Genomic DNA, 13,085 nt, shown 5'->3' with positions numbered 1-13,085 from the left:
TCTTCCTCTTGGCGGTCTTCTCCGAGGCCCTTGGCTTTGTTGTAAAAACAGTATTGGCCAACCTGTGCAAGTGATTTGTAATGTATTTTTTTGTGAAACACCATGTAATAATCATTGTTGTAAAATGGACATTGGATTTATGAAGACAAATGTCCCAATTTATAATGATGTATACAGTGTTGCTTCTGTATGACTTGTTGTGCTTTACGAGTGACTGACGGAAAGTCTTTTCACCATTTTCACTTTGTAACAATGACACGTTGTTTTTAAGGAAAATAGGATACTATTCACTTTGTTGTATAACTTTGACAAAGACCATCTGTTCGAAACACATCAGCCAAGCTATTTAAATCTGGATTGTAAAATCGACATCCTGGAGAGTGGGCTCTTTCTTTGACTGAGCGTCAAGATTTTTGTTGACTTTACTCAGGGCCTGCGCCCGCTGGCAGGCACTGATCCCGCTAGATGGATGTAACCCGTTGAGCAGCAAAACATTAGAGGACGGGGTCGGGTGGAGGATGGGGTGAGTGTGTGTGTCTGTCTCAGGCAGTTTATCAAAACACGCTTACCCACCTTGAACAGTTTGTATAATGGTTTCAGTTGCAGGCTCCATTGCAAGCTATGCAGTTACCAGGAGAGAGACGCAGAAGTGCTCCAACCTCTGGATTTACCTTGAAACTGGCAAGACATTTCAGCCCACCACAGGAGGAGGTAGGACCAACAGAGCCCAGGTCAAGTATGAATGTTTAGTGTCTGAAGGGGCTACTTCTAAAGGGTTAGCCTGCTGTGGAACATGTGTGTTTGGTGTTGCAACCCCAGACGACATCTAAACGTGGCTCATCAAAGCTGCTTTTGTGGAGGAGTTTACCACTTTGATAATCTCAGATTTCAAGCTGGAATTAAAAAGTATGAAAATATATTTTCAGTCAGAAATTATTATTGTGAGTTATGTGAGACAGATTAGGGAGGGGCAGTGTTAATTACAATCTATTTATTTAAATTGCTAGGTGGGCTCTGTAAAGGTGTTTTTTTTTATTTTTTTGTGAAATATTAAGCAGTTGGGATGATAGGTTCAGGGCTTAGCAGAAGAATGTCTTTTTCAGTGCCTTTGACAGTTTGGTTTTCCGAATCTCCAGTATGAGGCTGGATTTCCATCTGGTTCTTGTGAAGCTTGTTATACACATAGCAGGGAAGTGCATGTAGCACCATTGTATGGGTAACAAGCCCATTTTAAAGTCCATTCAGGCGTCAAAGGATTAGCCAGTGTGCATCCTTCATAGCTCAGATTATGTGATTGAATTATTTTGCCCCAGTGATGAGACACATTATGGAAATTGATCTTGAATGGGGTTAAAAGCAGAGTGGTCTTCAGACAACAAGAGAGAACACCAGGTGTGAAAGGATCAGGGTTTGCTCTGCAGATCTGAAATTGGCTTGGAGATATATAATTTAAATCTTTTTGTAGGAACAGTTGATATTACACTCTTTGTCAGGTTAGGTATAATCCAGAGATATATATATGTATATATTTCTTTAAAGAGTTTTATATAGAGCAAACTAGACCCAAGACATCGGGTATCAGAGCTCTTTACATTAGTATCAGTTTTGTTATAGATGAACAGATTATTTTTTTTTTGTTGGCACAGGGAGATTAAGTGATTTGCCCAGAATCACAGCATGTTAAGCGTCGTTGCTGAGGCTCGAACCCGGTTCCCCAGCTTCAAGATCAACCGCTCTAGCCGTAAGGCTACATCCTCTCCCCAGATTGTTGTGACTATTGAAATGAATCAATCTCGTTGAGGGGACTAGCTTGTATGCGATACCAAAGAGTTGAAGAAACTATATTTGGACTTGAGGGGTGTTTCCATGAAGAAAACTACCAGTTGCAATGCTCATGCCCACCCTTGATGCGACAGATGCAGATGTTGTAATTTTGCATACGAGATTACATCTCACATTACCTTTACTAATTTTAAGAGAAGACTTTGGATGTAATAATATTGATTGGTTTTAGTGTGTGTTATTTAATTGTATTTTCCGATGGCTGTTATTTTTTGTATAACTATTGTGAGATCTAATCATTGTGCATTTGGTGTGCCAATCATGTTTTCATCACTGTTGTGAAAGTAATCAACTGCTGCCCCAATCATAACTTTCTATACCCTACATTTCAGATGTTTTTTCGGTTTTAATTTGTGGCCATAACTGCACTTTAACTGTTGTTTTTCAGTGAATATGTGATGTTTTTAGGTTTTGCTTGGCAATGCGTACGAAGTACGCATGCGCTAGCAAAATCTTATGTCTTACAGTGGGGAACAGGGACTCTCCCCCTACTCGCCCCCTGCTCCCATTGGCTAGCTCCATAAATGGAGGCTAGCCATTGGGAGCCGGATCTGTCCGTCAAGGCCGGACCAGATTCGGGGGCGTTCCCGAGATTTTTTCCCTCTCCGCCTCTGCGATGTCGTCAACGGCGGTGGGCGGAGTTTCGTTTTGTTTTTTAATTTGTTTGTTTTTCCCATTACGCGGCCGACCGCCGCTGGAGGAAGTCGAGGTGAGTGCTGCCGTTCCCTCCCCCCTCCCTGTGTGTCCGTTCCGCCCCCCCCCTCCCCGTGTGAAAGTGATTTGTTTATATGCTCGCAATAAGAGCTACCGTGAAACGTGTAAGGGTTTCCACGAAGACGACTTCGACGATAAATAAAACATTTGTATTTTGGTGACCATTTGCCCTGCTTTGTTCCCCTGCCCGCCCTCCCCCATCTCGCAAGCATGAGCCGGGTTAAGAAATCCCTTCGGTTCCCAGACTGACACAAATCAGCAGCTGTCACCGAATATCTGATAGCTCTTTTTAATTATATCCAAATGGAGATTACATTTTTAAAGTAGCTTTCGAAATGCGTTGTAATGAATTGGATGTTGTTTTTTCGGTGATCATTTAGAAATGTTACAAACAGCTTCCTGTATGACACAAATACAATATCACACGTTTAAGATACTTTTCATACTGTATCATTTTATTGACAAATAACATTTGTAGAACCCGGTTACGACCGCACAATGTGAGTTTCACCCTGGCCCCTCCCCCTGGGGTTGCATCACCCTCTGGTAGTAGAGCCGTCCTCTCTGCTGTAACCCGCCGGCCTCTTGCATCAGCTCAAGCCTCTACTTCCGGTTGGGCTTCCTGCGGGGGCCCCGCCCTGGTGTCCGCCCCACCACTATTGTTAGCAACACTCCGGCGCCCAAATACAACACTCCAAGCAATCAGCGCCGAGAGGCGGCTGCCGGTGGCTCTAGGCGCTATACAAGCACCAAACATACCTTATCAGTTCCATATCTCCACGGAGCCAGGTCCTAGAGGCGCATGTCGGGAGCACTGGGCGCTATACAAGCACCAAACATTACCATCACACTACCATATCTCCACGGAGCCAGTTGCCAGCGCCGAGAGGCGGCTGTGGGTGGCACGGGGCGCTATACAAGCACCAATCATACTTTATCAGTTCCATATCTTCACGGCGCCAGCGCCTAGAGGCGCATGTCGGGAGCACTGGGCGCTATATAGGTACCAAGCACACTGATTTAGTGCCAAGAGGCGGCTGGCGTTGACGCTGGGCGCTATATGGGGGCCAGATGCACCAACTTGTACCAGATCTGTGTCTGGCGCCAGCTGCGCCGCAACACCAGTGTCCAACCCAGCGCCAAGAGACGGCTGCCGGTGGCTCTAGGCGCTATAACATTCTGTTATACAGCACGTGCTCCTGTGCTTCGAGAGCTACCGAGGGCCGTGCACATTCGTTCTTTGCCCGCTCGCCGGCGGGGCTGTAGCGCCACGTGAAAGGAGGCGCTCCCGTGCAAGAGACGATGCAGGGCTTGCGCAGCACCAAGCGCAGCAACACCTCGGATGCACGTGGGCGTGCGTGAATGCACCCCTCAGTGCGCACAGCACTAAACACAGTATTTACACAGCACTTTCATCACAACAAAGCGAACAGCACTGGTAATGGGAGCGAAGGCGCTGTGTGCGGACCCGGCGCCAGATGTTATTCTGCACAATGGCCAACCTGTGTGACGGTTCATGTAGCGCCAAGAAGCCTTTAGTGGCCGTAGGGCCCCTACCCCGCAGCACAGCGTACCCTTGACTCAACCAACCCTTTTCACTGTTCCTTTTAGGGCCAGAGGTTGTTAGTGACGTCCGTTTTACCCCCACAGTGACTCCCTGCGCCCGCCCGTGTGTTGGTCGGTTTCAGTTAGCGCCGAGAAGCCGCCGTGTCAGTGCAGCGCTAAAGAAACCCGCAGGGCAGCAGATCTTGGAGGGTAGTTTAGTCTTGGGTGGGTGCGCCTATCATCTCTGCTCCGAGGCACGTGCATTAACCCATGGGTGTCAGTTCTGCCCAAGTTCCCAGCCCCGAGGGCAGTGAGGGGCAGGAACGCCCCACTGCCCTGCGGTCTCTCTCATGCTCACAGCTCACCGTCTGCTTCCTGTTCATTAATCTTTATCTCATCAGATGTCCGAGACTAGATTTCATTATGGGCTCGAGGGAGGGTTTGGGAAACTGCAAATTGGTTTGTGCGTGAGCTGTGGAAAGATGCGGGCGTCGGTGCCGGGCTCAGCCTTTCACCATTAATGAGTCGATGAAAGGAGTTCCAGTTGCGCCTCGTTTCTGGTCTTGGGTTTTTCGGTCTCTAAGCGCTTTGTGATCCGCATTGTTCCCAAGTACTCTCCGCGTGTGGGTGGCGTTCTTCTATGGCCTGTCGGTTCACGTCGATGGGTGGTACATATAGAGGGTGGGCACACATTACACATTCACATGGGGTAACCTGGCCATGCTGCGGGGGACCGGGAGGGTGGCACCGGTTGAGGACCCTGGGCGTGCGGACTGGCAGGAAGGAATGCCGAGGGTGGTATAGTCTGCAGGAGGGTACCTTAGTATGCTGAGGGTGGCATAGCCTGGCTATGGGCAGTCTGAAGGAGGGTCCCTTGGCATGCTGAGGGTGGCATAGCCTGGCTATGGGCAGTCTGAAGGAGGGTCCCTTGGCATGCTGAGGGTGGCATAGCCTGGCAGAGGTGCAGTCTGCAGGAGGGTACCTTGCCATGCTGAACTAGGCTAAAGTTGGCTATGGGCAGTCTGCAGTAGGGTGCCCTGGCATGCTGAGGGTGGCATAGCCTGGCAGAGGTGCAGTCTGCAGGCGGGTACCTTGGCATGCTGAGGGTGGCATAGCCTGGCAGAGGTGCAGTCTGCAGGAGGGTACCTTGGCATGCTGAGGGTGGCATAGCCTGGCAGAGGTGCAGTCTGCAGGGGGGTACCCTGGCATGCTGAGGGTGGCATAGCCTGGCTGAGGGGCATCTGAAGGAGGGCACCCTGGCATGCTGAGAGTGGCGCAGCATGCCTGAGGGGCAGACTGCAGGAGGGTACCTTGGCATGCTGAGGGTGGCATAGCCTGGCAGAGGTGCAGTCTGCAGGAGTGTACCCTGGCATGCTGAGGGTGGCAGAGCCTGGCAGAGGTGCAGTCTGCAGGAGGGTACCTTGGCATGCTGAGGGTGGGTAGCCTGGCTATGGGGCAGTCTGCAGGAGGGTACCCTGGCATGCTGAAGGTGGCGTAGGTTGGCTATGGGGCAGTCTGCAGGAGGGTACCGTGGCATGCTGAGGGTGGCATAGGGTGGCATAGGGCAGTCTGCAGGAGGGTACCCTGGCATGCTGAGGGTGGCATAGGGTGGCTATGGGGCAGTCTGCAGGAGGGTACCTTGGCATGCTGAGGGTGGCATTGGCAGAGGCGCAGTCTCCATTAGTGCACCCTAGTTAAATGGGCTACCGAGCGCAGCAGCACCACCACCAGAGGCTTGGGGCTCGGAGCCGCACCATGGTGGACCTGGGCGGCTGCCCCAGGAGACACCTCTGCGAGCCCCTGCCGCCCAACTTTAACAAAGGCAAAACCATTGCATTGTAAATGCTTGTTTAAACTAGGTGTGGGTGCTATACGCAGAGCTCACCAGAACTTCACTTTAACCTTTTGTGTTTTCAGTGAATTATGGAATGTTTGGATTATACACCAGATCCAAATGTTTTCGAGCCTGCCCAGGCCCAGGGGTCAGATTCCAGCTGCACGTGGACAAAGGCTGTGCCCAGAACAGATTGCGTATTTATAGCCGAGCCGCCTCTTTTCCCTTTAGCTTTTTTTGGAGTTTTGGACCCTTTTGTTAGGTTTGCCATCTTGCAACTATCTTCGTTCCTGTGGGCTGAGAACATGGTCAAGCTTTGTGTGCCTGTGTTTATCCTTCTGAGGGATCCGCAGACCTGGTTTCAGATTCATGGAACCCAACCAAGAACCAGCATAGGCCCATGAAACTATCAGACAGTTTGCTGTCCTGGCTTATGAAGTTTGCCTGGGTTTGTGGTCCCTAGCCAGGGTGTGCTGTTCACAGGGGCCACTTTGGGGGTCGTAAATCTTGACTCTGAGAATCCCCGTGGTAAAATTATCTTTTCTTTATTTATCCTCTGAGACATTTCTAGAGCCTCCCAGCATGGGCTTGGGAATCAGAGTGCTCACCCAGTTCCCTTATTTAACCTTTCATTGTGTTGTTTCCAAACGCGGGAATCAATTCCTTGCATTCTGTTTAGGAGGCTGCAACAGTTGTCTCCAAGTTGTGGCCAGCCAAACAGATTGTTAGGGGTTTGCGGATTCGACATGTACGATGAGAGAAAAAGCTCCCTCATCCAGTCAGATTTGAATTTTCTTTTTTTATTCTGTATCTGCATAGTTCGGCAAGACTGGATTCAAGTACCTCCGCAAATTAATGGTCAAAAGATCTATAATTTAGCCCCAAAATGGCAATCAAAAAAAAAAAAATTAAATACTTCTTTCTTGAAAAACACTGAACAGATTTACACCATACAAGCAAAGGCACTTCCTTGAGTAAAGGTCCACTTTCATGCTAGATTTGGTATAATTCCTTTCAGCATATTTTTTAAATAAACGAGAGTAGAAATCTATGGACTGAAAAACGTATTTTTTGGTCTGTGGTTGATTGAACCGCACAAACTTTTCCGCGCTGAACCCAAAATGAATGAACTCTGGTTTGGGAGGTTTTTTATGCAGGTTCGTCGAAATGCACCATAGATATAAGCAAACAAAAAATGCATTTTCAATGGAAACTCTGACTTAACCATAAATTCAAAGGTGCTATTTCCTCATAAACCGTAGGATCGAGTAGTTTATATATTTCAGAAAGGAACATACAATATGGGACACTAAATTTAACTGTTTGCTGCCAGAAGACCGCGTTTACAATTTTTATTTCTGCGCACTGTGAAGCATTGTTTGGTAGATGCTGGGCCCGGAAGGGTGAGCTTTTCAAGCATGCTGACTAATGCTCGGCGAGCAAGCTACATACCCTACAAATTTATCCAGAACTGAATTATGGTGAAAAATGACAGGGAATACATCTTTTCCGTGAAATATAAGATTTGAAGCTACTGGCAAACATTCAATAAGAAAGCTTTGGTCACCTTCCACTGAGACGTGTGCTTTTCCCTAAGATCCAAACCTACTCCTGTCTTGCTGTCCATCTTTACTCACCGGCTGTGAACTAAGTTTTGTCTAGAGGGAGGAACAGGGAAATCTTCTGTAAGAAAGAACACTGTCACTTAGAGTGCCAATGTGTGACCATTCTTCAAGGCACAACATTCCTTCACCCCACCATACACCAAGCTGGCGTATGCGCAGGATGTAACACGTTGGTTGGACAATTGTAATTTGCCCGTTTTGATTCCTTAGTTTTATTGGATAGCTTTTTTAGTTTCATTACAATATCCAGTAAAAAAATAAAATAATAGATGTAGAGAAAAAGCACACTGGAACAAGAGTGAGAAAGATGAGTGGTACTTTGGGGAATGGCAGGTTCTATTTTTTTTCTACTTCTGGTCATAGTTGCAATATGCTGTGCTGAAACATGATGATGTGATCTCTTCTCTAACTATATTTATGACCATTGCCTTTGTCATCATTGCAGAGAACACTTCGAGATTGGATGTGCAAGAACCCACAGAAACCCAAAAGAAGACCACTAAGTATGGTGACAAGATGGAATGATGAGGCTAGCAGTGTGTACTAAACATCAGTGTGATGAAATGGACTCCAGGATGCTCCACTGCCTTTGGCAAAACAGGATTTACGAATCGAGTGCGTTGGGGCATCATCCAGAGACTGTGGATCAGTTTGCTTCATTGTAAACCAAGGGAAGGGGTGCACTGCTGTATGTAGCCTTCCTAGAGGACAGGCCTTTACCTAGGCCTGCTGCATAGAGATTATAGGACAGATGCCTGCCTCTCACGTGTTCTGTAAATGGATTGTGCTGCCCATCTACTGATCTCACTGGTTTCCACAGTACCACCTAAAACTCCATTGCACTCCTCATACACAATGTCATTCTCTGCAGTCACTTAACAGTCTTCTTACTTCATTAGTACAACCTTGCTTATCTTCCCACAAGGCAAACCACTCTCTTTCTGGAGGCACATCCTACAATCTCTTCCTGCCAAGCCTGGAGTTCCCAAGGCTTGTTCTACTCATGCAATGGGAATTAACAGGAACCTTATTTCAGCTCCAGCTCTGAACCTGAAAAACTGTTTCATGGACATTTTGAGGGAAAGGAAAGAATGCAACATTGGTAGTGTTTTGTTATTTATATTCACATTCTGCAACTCACCTGCTGTATATGCCACAATAACATTAATGTGGGAAAGTTGATGCTGCTGTTGCAGACTGGTAATTTGTCGCATGCATAGCGTTAGAAACCATCATTTGTTCTAGTAAAAAGCTCTGCTGATTTGCCAACATAGTTGAACTAAGCAAACCTAAGCAAAATTAAGCCTTGTTTTACATACCTGTGTGGACTGTTGGTAACTCAATTTTCATACCTCAATTTGTAAAAAAAAAAATGGAATGTCACAGTGAGCATGTAAGGGGCCCAGTTACTCAGGAGAAGAGGATTAGGAATTAACATAAAATATTAACAAGACATGAGAGCTTTAGGAGAGTTTGGCAATGAGTTAACATCCACTCAATAGAAAGCTGCAAGAAAGGCCAGCAGATCAAGTATTGCAATATGTAAGCTTTCAGTCTTCACACACCAAACTCTGCCGATATCCATGCATACATAGTATAATATATTTCCTTATTGCATGTAGGGTGCCATTGGAAACATTTTATTTCATTTACTAAATCTATTTGTTGAAGGCATAGTTACTCATGAAGGTGCCCTGGTGCTAGGAGAAAAGATGGTGATCAACATGAAGCAGCAAGAAATACTGAGACCAACATTTTAAGTAGGAATGGGAGATGAGTGGTGGCCTCATGGCTGTGCAGAGGAAGAAAGCTTACGTATTTGTTAGTCAACCAGGAGAAAGCACAAAAATACCTTGGCATGCTCTTCTGAATGCAGGCCTCACAAACAGTCTAGCCTTTCTCTCAATGAGGTATACAGGTGGGAACATATAAAATATATTGCCCTCTGACAGATGATGGGGCAGTTTCCATGGAGGGATCTGTGGCGGATACACAAGCTCTTAAATATTGTGCTCTTGGCTACAGGTAGCCAGTGGAGCTTAGCAAGATGAAGAAATATAAAGGCAGAGAAGGAGCTGAGCTGCAGAATTCCAAGCCAACTGAAGTAGGTTAGTCGGGTTTGCTGGAACACAAACATGGAACTGCTGTAGTCCATGCAGAACCCAAATAATACCTTGATCGCTGAATTGAAAATTAGGATGTAGAAGTGGCAAGCCTTTTCTGAACAATGTTATAAAAAGCAGGTGGAAACGACCGTGTGTAAATATGGTCATAGTGCTGGAGTAAAGGGGGGGCCACCTACAGTAAGCACTTTGGTCCTGTCTGTATTAAAGTTTAGAGAGTTAATATTCACCCAGACAGTTATTGTCAATACACAGTACTGAAAGTTACCTTGAGCGAACAAAAGATATTTATTTATAGCCAGAACAGTGTGGGTGTCCTCTGCATATACATTGTGATAAACCTTAAGCACACACTTCTTTTAAATTCAGTCACTTATTGTCCATGTTTTTCACATTTGGCGTGCATTCACTCAAAATGCGCTCCGTCCCAATTGCGCAGGTAAAGAACTCAACTTCCATACAACGAAAATCAAGATATTGAATTTATTTTGTTTTTCGTTGTATGGAAGTTGCTTTAGTATAATTGAATCACAGAAAGTTAGCTAAGCGTGGGATGATGCACTGGGAGGGTTTAGGGAGGTGCACGAACAGTTTGGAGGGTGGGGTTAAAGGTCACGTGGTTTCAAAGGTTTACTGGTGGGGAAGTGAATGCGTAGTGAAAAGCAGTGGCGTGGGGGGATTCAGCATGTTAAATACAGGTAGGAAGAAGGGAGTAAAATGGCAATTGGAAAGTGGGACAAGAAAGAGGGGTCACAGCTTTGCCATTTATGCAGGTTTTTACACGAGGTTGACACCTTTTTTTCTTTGAGTAGAGGTCGCAACACATGGGGTATAGTTAAAGGGGGCACAAACTTGTTTAAATCAAGGGTGCATTATTTATTTTGGTTATATTTCTTTATCTTTTCATTGCATGTAGTTGATGCTATTTTAAAATTATCATAGATACCCCTGACGAAGGTCCAGGAGGACCAAAATGCATTGAGTGGAATTTATCGTGATGGAGGAATCTAGTTTCAGTACAAGCCTATGAATAGGCCTGGATGGGCAATTCTGGAGCATTAAAAATGCATGAAACAATGGAACTATGTACCTTTGACGTGATGAAAAAGGACTGTTATAATACCGGAATAAAATGGATGAACTGTAAAGCACTATTGATTACGTGGATTACTTAAATACAAATGTGAATAAGGCTAAGCAACTCTTTTTGACACGCAAGCCGCTTGTCATACTTTCAAGTTGATTTTCCTCAGCATATGCCATAAATGAAAGCCAAAAGGCCGCTCTCAACTACTGAAGAAAAGGTTCTCAATAAAGGCCTGGGTTTTGTACCAACAGCTCGCCTTGATAAATTCCAACTCCACTGTGAACTGGCCAATTTTTTCAGAAAACTCAGACTGAAGGCCTTTTTTGAAAAACAAGGTGAACCCCCACCAACAAAAAACCCTAATGAAACTTGGCTACGTGTTAAATCAACCTTTTTACCACCACCACACACTATCCCTGTTGAAGTAGCAACTTTTGAACAGGCTGTTTTTAATGATATCGAGAACCTGGTTGTTGACTCCCCTTTTCAAAACATGAGCAAAGAGGAAAACACTGCTTTGATGGAACTTAAATCCTGTGAAACCATCATCATAAAGCCAGCTGATAAGGGTGGTGGAGTGGTCGTCCTAGACAATACAGCCTATCGTGCAGAATGCCTAAGACTACTAACTGACAACAGAAACTACAGACCCCTCGAATGAACTCAGATCAGAAATCAAGAATCTTGTAGACCATGCTGAGTCGGCGGGTCACATTTCAAAACAAGAAGCTGACTTTCTCTGCAACAGTGAGGGTAGGATCCCGTATTTTTATACACTGCCAAAAATGCACAAAGGTTAGATCCCTCCACCTGGAAGACCTATTGTATCCGGCATCGATTCCCTACTGGAACCCTTGTCTCATGTTTGCGACTTCTATTTTAAGACCCTTGTGCAAGGAACCACTACATACCTACAGGATACTAAAAGTCTTCTCAGACTGCTCAAAGATATCACTGTGGATGAGAACATCATTCTGGTCAGCTTCGATATCGAAAGCCTATATACCAGCATCCCTCAGGACGATACCCTGGCAGTCCTAGCTGAAACCCTCAACGAAACTCCCTGGTCTTACGATACACCCAAGACCTTCATCCTTGAATGCGCAAGACTAGCACTGAAAAAGAACTATTTTGAATTTGAGGGATCTTTGTACCTCCAAACCGGGGGGACATCCATGGGGAGTATTTTTGCCCCTAGCGTGGCAGGACTCTACGTGTACGAATTCGAAAAGAAATTCATACTGAATGACCAGAATCCCTTTTACAACTACATAGTTTTTTGGAAAAGGTATATTGATGATATCCTTGCCATCTGGCAAGGACTGCTCGAAACACTTATTGAGTTCACTAGATGGATCAATACATGTGACCAAAACCTGAAATTTAGAAAACACCGTCGACCAAGACAGAATGATTTTCCTGGACATTACCATCACGAAAGAGAATGGCCGCCTTGTGATGAATACTTACCACAAACCTAGTGCCAAAAACAACTTACTTAGGTTTGAAAGCTTCCACCCTAGACCACTAAGGGAGAATCTATCCTATGGCCAATACTTGAGACTACGCCGCAATTGCAGCAAAGTCACAGACTATCAAACTCGAGCAGTAACTCTCACTGAAAAACTAATCACCACAGGCTATCCTAAAAAGATCCTCAACAAATGCTCAAAGAGAGCGCGAAACCAACCCAGGGAAGCACTTCTGGAAGACAAAATACATGAAGACAATGATATACCCCTGACGTGTGTGACCACCTATAACACATCATCTAACCTAATGACAAGATCTATCAACAAACACTGGTCTATCCTTAATACAGGTAATCTCCACTGGGAAAAAACGCTATTCTCTTTCAAAAAATCACGTAGCCTAAGAGATTCCCTGGTGAACAAACGCCCTAGGAGTACTAATCAGGAGAAGATGCAATCAATCACCATGGCATGGTGTCTTCCAAATGTTTTAGGTCATTTCCAATGTGGGAACTGCAGTGTATGCCATCTAACCAGTAACACCAAAACATTGTCATTAGAACCAGGCAAAGTATGGAACCAACTTGCCCACACCAATTGCAACAGTACCAATGTGGTATATCTCATCAAATGTCCCTACAATCTATCCTACGTAGGCATGACATGCAGAAAAATCAAACAAAGGATCTGCGAACATCGCAGTACTATCAGATGCAGAAAGAACGTGACCAAATTGACTTAGCATTTTCTTGAAAAATCACACCACTAATGACATTAAATGGACCGTCATTGAACAGATCAAGACAGGCCCCAAGATGCAACAACGCCTTTTCGAAAAAGAAC

At 45.5% G+C, this 13,085-nt stretch overlaps 1 protein-coding gene across 2 annotated transcripts in view; it reads left to right on the top strand.

The window, feature by feature from the left end:
* TMEM141 (transmembrane protein 141) overlaps positions 1-10,831 on the top strand; it is a 143,048-nt gene extending 132,217 nt beyond the window's left edge. The window contains exons 4-5 of one of the 2 annotated variants that reach the window (XM_078642074.1): positions 601-711; positions 8,006-10,831. In XM_078642074.1, the coding sequence (XP_078498200.1) occupies positions 601-711; positions 8,006-8,085 (191 nt within the window). In that variant the 3' untranslated portion in view covers positions 8,086-10,831. The remainder of the gene's footprint in view (positions 1-600; positions 712-8,005) is intronic. The other variant, XM_078642075.1, reaches the window with a different exon arrangement.
* The last annotated feature ends 2,254 nt before the right edge of the window (positions 10,832-13,085 follow it).

The sequence above is a fragment of the Lissotriton helveticus genome, chromosome 5_1 (genome assembly GCF_964261635.1).
Source record: "Lissotriton helveticus chromosome 5_1, aLisHel1.1, whole genome shotgun sequence".
In the NCBI taxonomy this organism is placed as follows: domain Eukaryota; kingdom Metazoa; phylum Chordata; class Amphibia; order Caudata; family Salamandridae; genus Lissotriton; species Lissotriton helveticus.
Note: the sequence above shows the minus strand (reverse complement) of the source record. Positions and strands in the feature narration are given on the sequence as shown.